General features: G+C 47.5%; 1 protein-coding gene across 1 annotated transcript; it reads left to right on the top strand.

Moving 5' to 3' along the window:
- The first annotated feature begins 791 nt into the window (after positions 1–791).
- On the top strand, positions 792–2,825 carry LOC137359259 (probable G-protein coupled receptor 139). The gene is made up of 3 exons (XM_068025314.1): positions 792–846; positions 1,405–1,458; positions 1,915–2,825. The coding sequence occupies exons 1-3, from the start codon at positions 792–794 to the stop codon at positions 2,823–2,825; spliced, it is 1,020 nt and encodes a 339-aa protein (XP_067881415.1).
- The last annotated feature ends 12,218 nt before the right edge of the window (positions 2,826–15,043 follow it).

Below are 15,043 nucleotides of genomic sequence, written 5' to 3'. Positions count from 1 at the left end.
GCACGCGCACACACATCCTTGCATGCACGTGCATTGTTGCAAACACACACACACTCACCATTCCCCAGGCCCTGAGACACCGATACAGAGACAACACAAACACTGAGGAACACCCACACAGACACAAACACAGATACGCAAACATACACACACACACACACACACGCACGCAGCCCAGGCCTGGAGACAAAGGCACACGTACACACACACAACGAAACACACATGCACACACACACACACACACGCATATCTTACTGCAGCCACTCAGCCAGACGCACGCATATACACACACACATGCACACAACACACACAAAACACATGTCCACACACACACGCACACAAACACATGCATCACATCATACCCCAGGCAGAGAACCAGATATGCACACACACACATACACAAACACATACTTGTTCATACGCACACACACACTCACACGCTTAGAGACACACATTGTAGCTGAGGTACTGAGCCACACAGACTCACGCCAGGCACTGAGTCAGATACACACACACACACATCCACACATGCAGACCACATTACAGGCACACAGTCAGAAAGACAGACTGTGTCACACACATACACACACACACACACACAGGCACACATGCAGACCAATCACACCCCAGGCATGGAACCAGACACACACACACACGCGCACACACATCAAATCACAGCAGATCACAGGCACTAAACCAGATACACACATACACACACAATAACTCAGACACACGCACACACATCACAGCCCAAACACTGAGCCAGCTACTCACACACACAAGCAGACATAATGATTGGCACGGATGTCCTTGCCGCATCTAGCCGTGGTCCGGGACTCCAGTCAGGTTCGTGGTCCCTGCCCTAGTTCATTAGCAGCTGTGGCTCCGGCAACTTATGAGCCCTGGTGTCCTCGACATACTGACCTGGGAACTAAGGCGCCAGCGATGGCTCTGGTCCCAGGCCTGGTGCAGTAGTGGCAGTTCCATGGCTCCTGGTGGAGTTACTGATACTGCTTCTGATTGTTCAGCAGCTTTGGCAGACGGAATCCACATCCTTAAAGGCATGTGGGCCACGGCACTGGGCAGTTAATTGCCTGAGCGCCACTGATGTGCACATGGCGGTGGCTCCGAATTGCTGAGCTTTTGATCTCCTCACCTTTTCGTCCATCGTCGGGACCCCGCTGGCTCCGCGAAATTCAGCTCCCTGTTTCCAGCAGAAATCACTGTCACTAGCACAATAATTAGCACATACTGAATGTGGCAACACATGTACAAATGTCACCCCGAAATCCATCAAACTGCTGTTTTTGCTCCCAATCTGAAGAATTAATTCTCGCTAATTCCCCCTGTTTACAGTTAACTTAATGACGATTGAGATTATTTGTTTCATTGATTTCTGATTAGACTCATTTCCAATTATTGCTTTGGAAAAATTGAATTCCGTGCTGCCTGTCACAGGTGAGGCAATCAGTCAGTCCAACATTTAATTTTTTCTATACAAGAACAAAGATGCTGGAAATCTGAAATAAAAACAGAAAATGCTGGAAATATTCAACAGGTCTGGCAGCATCTTTGGAGAGAGGAACAGAGTTAAAGTTTCAGGTCAGTGACACTTCATCAGAACTGGGAGGGATTAGATATGGAACAGTTTTTAAACCAGACAGGGGAGGGAGGGTGTGGGAAGATTATGATCTACATTGAGTTTAACAATGATCATATCATCCTTATATTATTTAATCTCTCCTGCCTTCCAACGTATCACAGACCTTCCCATTTGTTCTTTCAGTTCCAATCATTTCAATCCATCACTGTATACAGGAACACATTTATAAATCTCAAATAATCCTCAGTCAAACTGGTAACTTTGCTCCTAGCCTGATGTATAATTTATCTACTTATTTCTCTTCCTCATAGTTAACTTGCTGACGATTGGGGTCCTGTCTCGGGGAAAGTGCGGTCTCTCCAAATGTGTCACTTGCTACCTGGTGGCCATGTCAGCGGCGGATCTACTGGTCATTATCCTCGACCTGATATTGAGGCACATTCCCATTGTTTATTGGGAACATTTTCGGTTCCTATGGTCCATCCCCGTGTGTAATATCCATGCAGTCCTGCTTTACGCAGCCACAGACTGTTCTGTCTGGTTCACCGTCACTTTCACCTTTGATCGATTTCTGGCCATTTGTTGCCAGAATCTGAAAAGTAAATATTGCACCGAGAAAATGGCAGCAGTGGTTCTGGGAATAGTGACTGTGCTGAGCTGTTTAAAGAACATCTTCTGGTATTTTATGTTCACAAGTCGGTACTGGAGGATGAACGTCCCCTGGTTTTGTTTTGTAACACTGGCTATTGTGGAATCTCGTGTCTGGACAACAATCGAGTTCCTCCACAACATTCTAACCCCGGGGCTCCCATTTGTGGTGATTCTGCTGCTAAACACTCTCACCATCAGACACATTTTAGTGAGCAGCAGAGGACGCAGAAGACTCCAGGCTCTCAGAAGTGGGGAAACTCGCAGAGACCCAGAGATGGAGAGCCGAAGGAAATCCATAATTTTACTGTCAGTTATCTCGGCTAATTTCATCCTGTTGTGGGCAGTGTTAATGGTGTATTCGATATGGAGACGGATGCGTGATTTAGGGTATCAGTCTATTTATCTACCCCTGTTTCTGCTGGAATTGGGCTTCATGCTACAACTCCTGAGTTGCTGCACAAACACTGTGATTTATGCCGTGACCCAGACTCAGTTCAGAGAGCAGTTGAAGAATGTGCTGAAATATCCCTTTACTCCAATTGTCAAATTCATTCAAGGTGAGAGGAACTGAATCACGGACTATTTTCAGCAGCCCGGCGGCGGGGCCTGTCACGATGGAGACAGAGCGTGGCGGGGCCTGTCTTTATCGAGATAGGGGAGGGAGCGGCGCCTGCGTTTTTGGACACAGAGTGGGGGCATGACCTGTCGCTGTGGTGACAGAGCGGAGCAGGGCCTGTCGTTAGTGAGAGGCGCGTGGCGGGGCCTGTCACGATGGCGACAGAGCGGGGAGAGCAGTTGCTGTGGACAGAAAGCGGAGCCCTGCCTACTGCTGAGGAGACAAAGGGTGGCGTGTCCAGTCACTGCGTCGGAGATCGGGGGCGGGGCCTGTATCTATTACGACAGAGTGGGGTGGGGCCTGTCGCTTTGTTGACAGAGCGTGGGGCGGGGCCTTTCCCCAAGGTGAAGAGGAGTGCGGGTGGCTCCTGTTTCCCATGTTTAAAGGGAGTGGGGGCGTGGCCTGCTACACAGAGTGACTGAGAGTGGGGAGGGGCCTGTTTCCAATGGTGACGGCGAGTATGGGCTTTGCTAGTTTTCCAGAATGACGCGGAGTGGGGGCAGGGCATGCATCCCAGAGTGACCGTGACTGCGGGAGAGTCCTCTTTCCCATGGTGACGCGTAGTAGGGCGGGGAATGTTTCCCGGATGACGGGGAAAGGGGGCGGGACCTGTCTCCAATGTGGCAGAAAGTGGGAGCGGGGAATGTTTCCAGGTTCTTGCCGTGTGGCAGGCGGGGAACGTTTTACAAGGTGACCTGGAGTGTGTGTCCCCCCTGTTTCCCAGCGTGATGGGGAGCGGAGGCTGCGCCTGTTACCCAGGATGGCGGGAGTCGGAGCTGGGTCTGTTTCCCATGATGGTGGAGAGTGGGGGAGTGGCCTGTTTCCAAGGTGATGGAGAGTGGAGGCGGGTCCTGTTTCCCAGGGTAACGGAAAGCTGGAGCCAGAATTCTTCAGAATCATTTGTAATTATTATAACCACATTATACGCAAATAAGTCTTTATAACGTTTATCATCATTTATAAACATTTACATTCCTTTAAAACCTTTATAAACAGTCTATAATTATTCATAATACTTTATAAATCTTTATAATCGTTTATAATCGTTTATGAGCTATTATCCATTATGCTCTTTTATAACCTGTTCCAGCTCATACATTTGCTGCCGTGGACAGAAAACATTGAAAAGCATCGCCGTGGTTTGATCTCATTCCACCAGGCCACAGTGAATATCATTTAAAATGGCCACAGGGCTTGTCATTTCAAATGGCTGCAGTGCAGGTCACTTCAAATAGCCACACATAATAACACTTAAAATGGTAGCATTGCATATCACTTAACATATTTCAAGTGCATATCACTTAGAATGGTCTCAGTGCCTGTCAATGAAAATGGCCACACGGCATGCCACTTGGAATAGTTGCAATACAAGTCACTTAAAATGGCCATTCTATAAATCATTTAAAATGGTCATACAGCCGATCATTTAACGTGGCCGCAGTAAACGTCATTTAAAATGGCTGCAGTGCATATCACTTGAAATGTCCATAGAGCATGTCACTTAAATTTGTCGCTCTGCATATCATTTAAAATGGTCTCAGGGCAGGTCATTTAAAATGGCTGCACGGCATTTCACTTGAAATGGCTGTAGTGTACCACCAAAAATGGCCAAAGTGCAAATCACTTAAAATGGCTGCTGTCCAGATGGCCACACGGCATGTCACTTAAAATGGAAAGAGTGCATATCATTTAAAGTGGCTTCAGTGCATGTCACTTAAAATGGTCGCAGAGCATATCACAAAAATTTGAGGCACTGCCTGTCACTTAAAATACTCTATGCTAATCACATAAAAGGACAAGAGTGCACATCATTTAAAATGGCAATGCCAAATATTACGGAAAGCGATCGCTATACAGATCACAAACAAACCAGGAAAGTGCAAATTCAACCAGGGCAATGTTAAACCCATCTGGAGTGGTACTGAGTCCTACTCGCACACCAGAAAAGGGCTAATTCAAACCAAACCCGTATTAATCCCAGCTGGCGTGGTACAGAGCCCCAAGCACAAACAAGGAAACCTCAATTCAAACCTGATCTGTGTTATTTCAAGCTGGAGTGATACTGAGTCCAACTCATTCAGCAGGAAATGGGCAATTCAAACCAGGCCTCTGTTAATACCAGCAGATTATTACTGAGACCCACTCACATACCAGGAAAGGACCAATTCAAACCAGGCCTTTGTAAATCACATCTGGAGTAGTGCTGTGCCCCAGTCTTCTTCTTCTTCTTTGGCCCCAAGCACACAAGGAAAGAGCCAATTGAAACCTGTGTGAAATCAATCTGGAGTGGAATTGATTCCCACTCAACAACAGGAAAGGGCCCGTCAAGTGAGGCTTTTATTAATCTTGTTTGGATTGGTGCTGATTCCCACTCACAGACCAGGAAAGGTCAAATTCAAAGCAGGCCTGATTTAAGCCCAGTTCGAGTCGTCTTGCGTATCACGTACACACTAGGAAAGGGCCGTTTCAGACCAAGCTGTGCTAATACCAGCTGGAATGGTACTGAGCCCCACTTAACCACCAGGAAACGCCCATTTCAGACCAGGCCTATGCTAATACCAGCTGGAATGCTACTGAGTCCCACATACACACCAGGAATAGACAAATTCAAAGATGCCTATGTTAAATCCAGCTGGACTGGTACAGTGTCCCACTCACACACGAGGAAATTGCCAATTCAAACCAAGCCTGTGTTACTCCCAGCTGGAGTAGTACTGGGTCACAATCAAACACCAGCAAATGGCTAATACAAACCAGGTCTGTATTAATCGTAGCTAGAGTGGCACTGAGACCCACTCACACACCAATGAAGGACGAATTCAAACCAGGCCTGTGTTAATCCGAGCTGGCGTGCTACTGGGTCATAATCAAACACCAGAAAATGGCCAATACAAACTAGGCCTATGTGAAACCCAGATATAGTGGTACCGAGTCCCACTCACGAACCAAGAAAGTACCAACTCAAAGCAGGTCTGTTCTCATCCCAGTTTGCGTGGTACTGAGTCCCACTCAAACACCAGGAAATAGTGAATTCAAAACAAGCATGCGTTAATTCCAGTTGGAGTATTATTGAGACCCAATCAAACATCAGTGAGAGCGAATTCAAACCAGGCCTGTGTTAATCCCAGAAGGAGTGGCACTGAGTCCCTTTCAATTAACATGAAATGGCCAGTACAAACCAGGATTTTGTTAATCGCATCTGGAGTGGTACTGGGTACCACTCGCAACCCAGGAGAGAGCCAATTAAAACCAGGCCTGTGGTAATTTCAGTTGGAGCTGTCCTGAATCCCACGCATACACCGGGTAAGTGATGATTCGAAACAGGCCTGCGCTAATCCTATAATAAAAGCAAAATACTGCGGATGCTGGAAATCTGAAACAAAAACAAGAAATGCTGGAATCACTCAGCAGGTCTGGCAGCATCTGTGGAAAGAGAAGCAGAGTTAACGTTTCGGGTCAGTGACCCTTCTTCGGAACTGACAAATATTAGAAAAGTCACAGATTATCAGCAAGTGAGGTAAGTGGGGCAAGAGATAACAAAGGAGAAGGTGCAGATTGGACCAGGCCACATAGCTGACCAAAAGGTCACGGAGCAAAGGCAAACAATATGTTAATGGTGTGTTGAAAGGCAAAGCATTAGTACAGATTAGGTGTGAATACACTGAATATTGAACAGCAGCAAATGCAAAACTGAAAAAAAACCTGAAAAAAACAGTGGGTAAGCAAACTGATCAAACTAAGATGAAATGAAATAAATGTAAAAAGAAGATAGTAAGAAATGTAAAAAAGAACGTAAAAAAAGGAAGAAAAAATAATTAAAAATGAAAGTAAAATGGGGGGCTGTCATGCTCTGAAATTATTGAACTCAATGTTCAGTCCGGCAGGCTGTAGTGTGCCTAATCGGTAGATGAGATGCTGTTCCTCGAGCTTGCGTTGATGTTCACTGGAACACTGCAGCAATCTTAGTTGCAGTGGTGCTGACTCCCACTCACATGCTGGAAATGGCCCAATTCAATCCACGCCTGTTTTAATCCCAGCTGGAGTGGTACTGTGTGCCAATTACACATCAGGAGAGGACCAATTCAAATCAGGCCTGTATTCATCGCATCTCGAGGGATACTGAGTCCCAATCACAATCCAGGAAATGGCCAGCACAAACTAGGCCTTTGTTAATCCTAGTGGGAGATGCACTCACTCCCATTCACACAACAGGAAAGGCCAAATTTCATCCAGGCCTGTGTTCAGCCAAGCTGGACAGGTACTGACTCCCACTCACACACCATGAGAGGGCCAATTCAAACCAGGCTTGTGTTAATCCCATTTGGAGTGGTGCTGTGTCCCACTCACACACCAGGAACGAGCCAATTGTAATCATGCCTCTGTTAATCCTATCTGAATTGATGCTGCGACCCATTCATTTAGCAGGAAATTCAGCAGGGTGAATTCATACCAGGCCTCTGTTAATCCTATCTTGAGTGCTACAGAGCCCCCCTTTCAAAGCAGGAAAGAGCCAGCTCGAACCAGGAGTCTGTTAATCCCAGGTGGAGTAATACTGAGATCTACTCACACAACAGGAAAGGGCCAATTCATACCAGCCCTCTGTTCATCCATCTGGATTGTTACAGAGTCACACTCACACACCAGCAAAGGGCTAATTCGAACCAGGCCTGTGTTAATCGCAGCTGGTGCGGTACTAAATCCCACGCACAGACCAGGAACGGGACAGAGAAAAAATAAGACTTTGTTAATCCCATTTGGAGTGGTTTTGAGTCCCACACACAACAGGAAGGGGACAATTCAAAGCAGGCTTGTCTTAATCGCAGCTGGAGTGGTACTGAGTCCCATTCGTGCCAAGGAAATGGCCAAAACAAACCAGCCATGTGTTCATCCCACGCTGAATCCGCACACACACAGTGATAGAGCCAATTCAAATCAGGCCTGTGTTTACCTCAGTTGGAGTGGTCCTGACTCCAACTCATACACCAGGATAGAGCCTATTCAATTCAGTGCTGTGTTAATCTCAGCTGCAGTGGTACGTAGAACCTCTCACACATTTGGAATGGACCAATTCAAACGAGGCCTGCATCAATCCCATCGGGAATGGTCCCGAGTCCATCCCAGACCTGTGTTAATCCCAGGTGGAGTGGTACTGAGTCCTACTCACCCACCAGGGCATGTCCAGCACATACCAGGCCTGTGATAATCACATCTGTAATATACTGAGCCCTTCTCACCCACCAGGAAAGGGCCAGCCAAACCAAGCCTTTGTTAATACCAACTGGAGTGGTATTGAGTCCCACACACCGCAACAGGACTGGGCGAATTCTAACCAGGCCTGTGTGAGTCCAAGATGGAGCTGTAATGTATCCCACCTATACACCAGAATGGCCCAATTCAATCCAGGCCTTTGTTAATCCCATCTGGAGTGGTACTGGTTACCACTCCCACACCAGGAAAGGGCCAATTAAAACCAGACCTGGTTTACTCCACTTGTAGCTGTACTGAGTCCCATTCATGCATCAGGAAAGAGCGAGTTCAAACCAGGCCTGTGTTAATCCCATCTGGAGCGGTACCGAGTCCGATTCACACATCAGGAAAGAGCAAATTAAAACAAGGCCTGCTTTAATCCCAGTTTAAGTGGTACTGAGTCCCACACATGTACCAGGAAGGGATGACTTAATTCCAGGCCTACAATAATCCCATCTGAATTGGGGCAGCGGCCCCATCATACATCAGAAACTAGCGAATTTCATACCCGGTCTGTGATAATCCCATCTGGAGTGGTACAGAGCCCCACTCTCAAACAAGGAAATGACAAGATCAAACCAGAAGTCTGCTAATCCCAGTTGTTGTGATACTGAGACCAGCTCACACAGCAGGAAAGGGCCAGTTCATACCAGCCCTCTGTTAATCCAGCCAGCGCAGTACAGAGTCACACTCAGACACCAGCAAAGGGCTGATTCAAACCAGGCCTGTGTTAATCACAGCTGGAGTGGTGCTAACTCCCACGCACACACTAGGAAATGGCCAGAAGAACCAATCCTTTGTGAATCCCAGCTGGAGATGTACTGAGTCAAACTCCCATACCAGGAGAGAAACAATTCAGACCAGGTCTGTGGCAATCACAACTGAAGTGTTACTGAGTCTCATTCAAACACCAGAAAGGGCCAGTTCAAACGAGTCCTGTGTTAACTCCAAACTGTAATGCTATTGAGTCTCACTCACATACCAGGTAGGGGCCAATTCAAAGAAGGCTTGTATTAATCCCATCTGGAGTGGTACTGTGTCCCACTCATATACCAGCCATGTGTTAATCCCAGGCAGAATGTTGCTGAGATGCACACACACACCAGTATAGAGGCAATTCAAATCAGGCCTGTGTTTATCACTTTTGAAGTTCTACTGACTCCAACTCACACACCAACATAGAGCCAATTCAAACCAGTGCTGTGTTTTCCCCAGCTGGTGTGGTACTAAGTCCCTCTCACACACCTGGAAAGGGCCAATTCAAACCAGGCCCGTGATAATCCCATCGGGGATGGTAATGATTCCATTGCACACTCCAGGAAAGGGCAAGACAGCCCAGGCCTGTGTTTATTCCGGGTGGAGCAGTTCTCAGTTCCATTCACAAGCAAGATGGCCAGTTCAAACTGGGCCTGCGTTTATCCAAGTTATTGTGGTTCTGAGTTCCAATGACGCAGAAGGAAAGGGGAAATTCAAACCAGGATTGTGCTAATTCCAGCCGGAGTGGTATTGAGACCAAATCACACAACAGGAGGCGGCCAATTTATAACAAGCTTCTGTTAATCCAGCTGGAGTGGTACTTAGTCGCACTGACATATTAGGAAAGGCTAATTCAAACCAGGCCTGTGTTAATCGCATCTCGAGTGGTACTAAGTCCGCCTCACACACCAGAAAAGGACCAGCCAAACGAACCCATGTTAAACCCAGCTGGTGTGGTATTGAGACCCACACACCTAAGAGGAAAGGGCCTATTCAAACCAGGCCTGTGTCAATCGAAGCTAGAGTAGTACTAAGTCCACAGACACACCAGGAAGGGGCCAGTTCAACCAGAAGTGTGTTATTTCCAGCTGCAGTGGTGCTGAGGCCCACTCACATACCATGAATGGGCCAATTCAAACCACGCCTGTGTTCATCCCAGCTGGTGTGGTACTGTGTCCCACTCACACACTTGGAAATGGCCAAAACAAACCAGACATGTGTTAATCCCATGTAGAATGGTACTGAGACCCTCTCACAAACCACGAGGGCCAATTCAAATTAGGCCTGTGTTTATCTCAGTTGGAGAGGTACTGAGTCCAACACACACACCTGGAAATGACTAATTTAATCCAGGCCTGTGTTAAACCCAGCTGGCGTAGGACTGAGCCACACTAATAGACCAGGAAAGGGCCAATTCAAACCAGGCCTCTGTTAATCCCAGCTGGCATGGTTCTGAGTCCCACAGACCCTCCAGGCAAGAGCCAATTCAAACCCAGCTGCGTTAATCCCAACGGATTGGTACTGAGCCCCACTCACACACCAGGAAAGGGCTAATTCAAACCAGGCCTGTGTTAAATCAATCTGCAGTGGAACGGATCCCCACTCAACAACAGGAAAGGGCCAGTCAAGAGAGGCCTATGTTAATCCCAGTTGGATTGGAACTGATTCCCATTCACAGACCAGGAAAGGTCAAATTCAAAGCAAGCCTGTTTTAATCCCAGCGCGAGTCATGCTGTGTCCCATTTACACACCAGGAAAGGACAATTTCAGAACAGTCCTGTGTTAATCCCAGCTGGAATGGTACAGAGTCCCACTTACACACCAGGAAAGGGCGAATTCAAACCAGGTCTCTGCTAATGCCAGCTGGAATTGTACAGAGTCCCACTTAAACACCAGGAAAGGGCCATTTCCTACCAGGCCTGTGTTAATCACAGCTGGAATGGGACAGAGTCCCACCTACACACCAGTAAAGGGCGAATTCAATCCAGGTCTGTGCCAAACCCAGCTGGAATGGTACAGAGTGCCAGCGACACACCAGGAAAGGGCCATTTCAGAGCAGGCCTGTGTTAATCCCAGCTGGAATGGTACTGTGTCCCACTCACACACCAAGAAGGGGCCATTTCAGACCAGGCCTGAGCTAATCCCAGCTGGAATGGTACAGAGTCCCACTTGCACACCGGGAAAGGACCATTTCAGACTAGGCCTATGTTATCCCAGCTGGAATGATACACAGTCTCACCTACACACCAGGAAAGGGCCATTTCAGAGCAGGCCTGTGATAATCCCAGCTGTAATGGTACAGAGTCCCACGAACAAACCGGGCAAGGGCCTTTTCAGACCAGATCTGTTTTAATCCCAGCTGGTGTCGTACTATGTCCCACTCACAAACTAGGAAATGGCCAAAACAAACCAGACATGTGTTAATACCATGCAGAATGGTGAATGGTACTGACCCCCTCTCACACACCACGAGGGCAAATTCAAATTAGGCCTGTGTTTATCTCAGTTGGAGAGGTACTGAGTCCAACTCACACACCTGGAAAGGACTAATTCGATCCAGGCCTGTGTTCAGACCAGCTGGCGTAGGACTGAGCCACACTAACAAACCAGGAAAGTATAAATTCAAACCAGGCCTCTGTTAATCCCAGCTGGCATGGTTCTGAGTCCCACAGACCCTCCAGGCAAGAGCCAATTCAAACCCGGCTGCATTAATCCCAGCAGATTGATACTAGCTCCACTCACACACCTGGGAAGGGTTAATTCAAACCAGGCCTGTGTTAAATCAATCTGCAGTGGAACTGATCCCCACTCAACAACAGGAAAGGGCCATTCAAGAGAGGCCGATGTGAATCCCAGTTGGATTGGTACTGATTCCCACTCACAGACCAGGAAAGGTCAAATTCAAAGCAAGCCTGTTTTGATCCCAGCGCGACTCATACTGCATCCCACCTACACAGCAAGAAAGGGCCATTTCCGACCAGGTATGTGTTATCCCCGGCTGGAATGGTACAGAGTCCCACTTAAACACCAGGAAAGGGCGAATTCAGACCAGGCCTGTGTTAATCTCAGCTGTAATGGTACAGAGTCGCACTTAAACACCAGGAAAGGGCGAATTCAAACCAGGTCTGTGCGAAACCCAGCTGGAATGGTACAGAGTCCCAGCTACACACCAGGAAAGGGTCATTTCAGACCGGGCTTGTGTTAATCCCAGCTGGAATGGTACTGTGTCCCACTCACATACCAGGAAAGGGCAATTTCAGACCAGGCCTGTGCTAATGCCGGCTGGAATGGTACAGAGTCCCACTTGCACACCAGGAAAGGGCCATTTCAGACTAGGCCTCTGTTAATCCCATCTGGAATGTTACAGAGTCCCATTTACACACCAGGAAAGGGCCATTGCAGAGCAGGCCTGTGTTAATCCCAGCTGGAATGGGACAGAGTCCCATTTACCCACCGGGAAAAGGCGAATTCAGACCAATTCTGTGCTAATCCCTGCTGGAATGTTACAGAATCCCACTTACACACCATGAATGGCCAATTCAAACCATGCCTATGTTAATCCCAGCTGTGGTGGTGCTAAATCTCACTCACAAGCGAAAGCGGCCAATGCAAACCATACCTCTGCTAATCCCAACTAAAGTGGTTCACTGAAACCCACTCACACACCAAGAAAGGGTCAATTGAAACCAGGCCTGTGTTAATCCCAGCTGGAGTGGTATTGGGTCACAATGAAACACCAGGAAATGACCAAAGCAAACCAGGCCTATGATCAACCCAGATGTAGTGTCTTGAGTCCCACTCACTAACCAGGAAAGTGCCAACTCAAAGCACCTCTGTTTTAATCACAGTTTGTAAAGTGGATGACTCTATGACTCTGAGTCTATGACTCTACTGAGCCGTAAAACAAACAGCAGGAGAGAGCAAATTGAAGACAGGCATGCATTAAGCCCAGCTGATGTGTTGCTGAGACCCAAAAAAACACCAGGAAAGAGCGAATTCAAACCAGGTCTGTGTTAGTCCCAGCACGAGTGGAACTGAGACTCTTTCACAGACCAAGAAATGGCCAGAACAAACCAGAATTTTGGTAATCGCAGCTGGAGTGGGAATAAGTACCACTCACAAACCAGAAAAGAGTCATTTCAAACCAGGCCTTTTGTAATTCCAGTTGGATTTGGACTGATTCCTACTCACAAACCAACTAAGTGACGTTTCGAACCTGGCCTGTGATAATCCTAAATAAAAACAAGAAATGCTAGAAACACACAGCAGGTCTGGCAGCATTGTGGAGAGCGAAGCAGAGTTAACGTTTCAGTTCAGTGACCCTTCTTCAGATCGATACTCCGAGTTGGAATGGCGCTGAGACACACTCACACACCAGGAAAGGGACAATTCAATCTAGGACTGTAGTAATCCCACCTTGAGTGGTAATGAGTACCAATAACACATAAAGAAATGGCCAAAACAAACCAGGCCTGCCTTAATTCCAGATGGAGTTATACTGACCCCATCTCACACACCAGAAAAGGCCCAATTCATTCCAGGCCTTTGTTAATTTCAGTTCGAGTGGTACTGAACACCACTTACACATCAGAAAAAGGTTGAATTCAGACCAGGCCTGCATTAAACCCATTTGGAGGGATACTGAATCCCACACACAATCCAGGAAATGGCCAGCACAAATCAAGCCTGTCTTAATCCCAGTGGGAGTTGTAGTGACTCACACTCACACAACAGGAAAGGCCAAATTCGATCCAGGCCTGTGTCGAAGCAAGCTGGACAGGTACTGAGTCCCGCTCACACACCAGAAAAGGTGAGAATTGAAACCAGGCCTTTGTTAATTCCAGCTGGAGAAGTACTGAATCCGATTAACACGCCATGAAAGGCCATATTCATACCAGGTGTCTGTTAATCGCAGCTGAATTGGTGCTGCGACCAACTCAGACACCAGGAAAGGGTGAATTCAGACGAGGCCTGTGTTAATCCCAGCTGGACTGGTACAGATCCACACTATCAAACCAGGATACTGCCAGATCAATCCAGGAGTCTGTTAATCCCAGTTGCAGTGACACTGAAGGCAACTCACACACCAGAAAACGGTTAATTCAAAACAGGCCTGTGTTATTCGCAACTGGTGTGGTACTACGTCCAACGCACACACCAGGAATGGGCCAGACAAACCAACCCTTTGTTATTCCCAGTTGGAGTGGTGTTGTCCCAGAAACCCAACAGGAAGCGGCCAATTTAAACCAGACCTGTGCTAATCCCATCAGGAGTGGTACTGTGTCCCACTCCCATACCAGGAAAGGGCAAGTTAAAAGCGGGATGGTGTTAATCCAGCTGGCGTGGCACTGCATCCCACTCATGCCAAGGAAATGGCCAAAACAAACCAGCCATGTGTTCATCCCACGCAGAATGATACTGAGACCAGCTTACACACCGTGATAGAGCAAATTGAAATCAGGCTTGTGTTTATCTCAGTTGGAGTGGTATTAAAGGGCCAATTCAAACCAGGCCCATGTTAATCCCGAAAGGGATGGGACTGAATACATTTTACTCTCCAGGAAAGGGAAAGTCGTCACAGGCCTGTGTTAATCCCAACTGGAGTCGTCCTGAGTCTCACTCACAAGCCAATTCAAACTAGGCCTGCGCTTCTCCAAGCTGGAGGGGTCAATTCAATCCTGGCCTATGCTAAGGCCAGCTGAAGTGGGCCTCAGTCCCACTCACAAACCAGGAAAGCGCCATTACAAAACAGGCCTATGTTAATCCTGACTGCAGTGCTTCTGAGTCCCACACACACTCCAGGAAAGGACCAATTCAAACCAGGCTGTGTTAATCCCATCAGAAGGTGTACTGCGTCCGATTCACACACCAGAAAATAGTCAGCATGTGCTAATCCCAATTGGAGCGCAACTGAGTCCCACTTACACAGCAGGAAAGGGCCAATTCAAACGAGTACAGTATTAATTGCAGCTGGAGTGGTACTCAGCCCCTCTCACACACCTGGAATGGGCCAATTCAAACGTGGCCTGTGTTAATCACAGCTGGAGTATTTCTGAGTTCCACTCACAAACAAGAAAATGGCCAATGCAAACTAGGCCTGCTTTTATCGAAGTTATTATGGTTCTGAGCCACACTGACACAAAGGAAAGGGTCAGTTCAAACCAGGACTG

The sequence above is a fragment of the Heterodontus francisci genome, unplaced genomic scaffold (genome assembly GCF_036365525.1).
Source record: "Heterodontus francisci isolate sHetFra1 unplaced genomic scaffold, sHetFra1.hap1 HAP1_SCAFFOLD_325, whole genome shotgun sequence".
NCBI classification, from domain to species: domain Eukaryota; kingdom Metazoa; phylum Chordata; class Chondrichthyes; order Heterodontiformes; family Heterodontidae; genus Heterodontus; species Heterodontus francisci.
The sequence above is the reverse complement of the archived record's forward strand: the minus strand, read 5'-3'. Positions and strand labels throughout refer to the sequence as shown.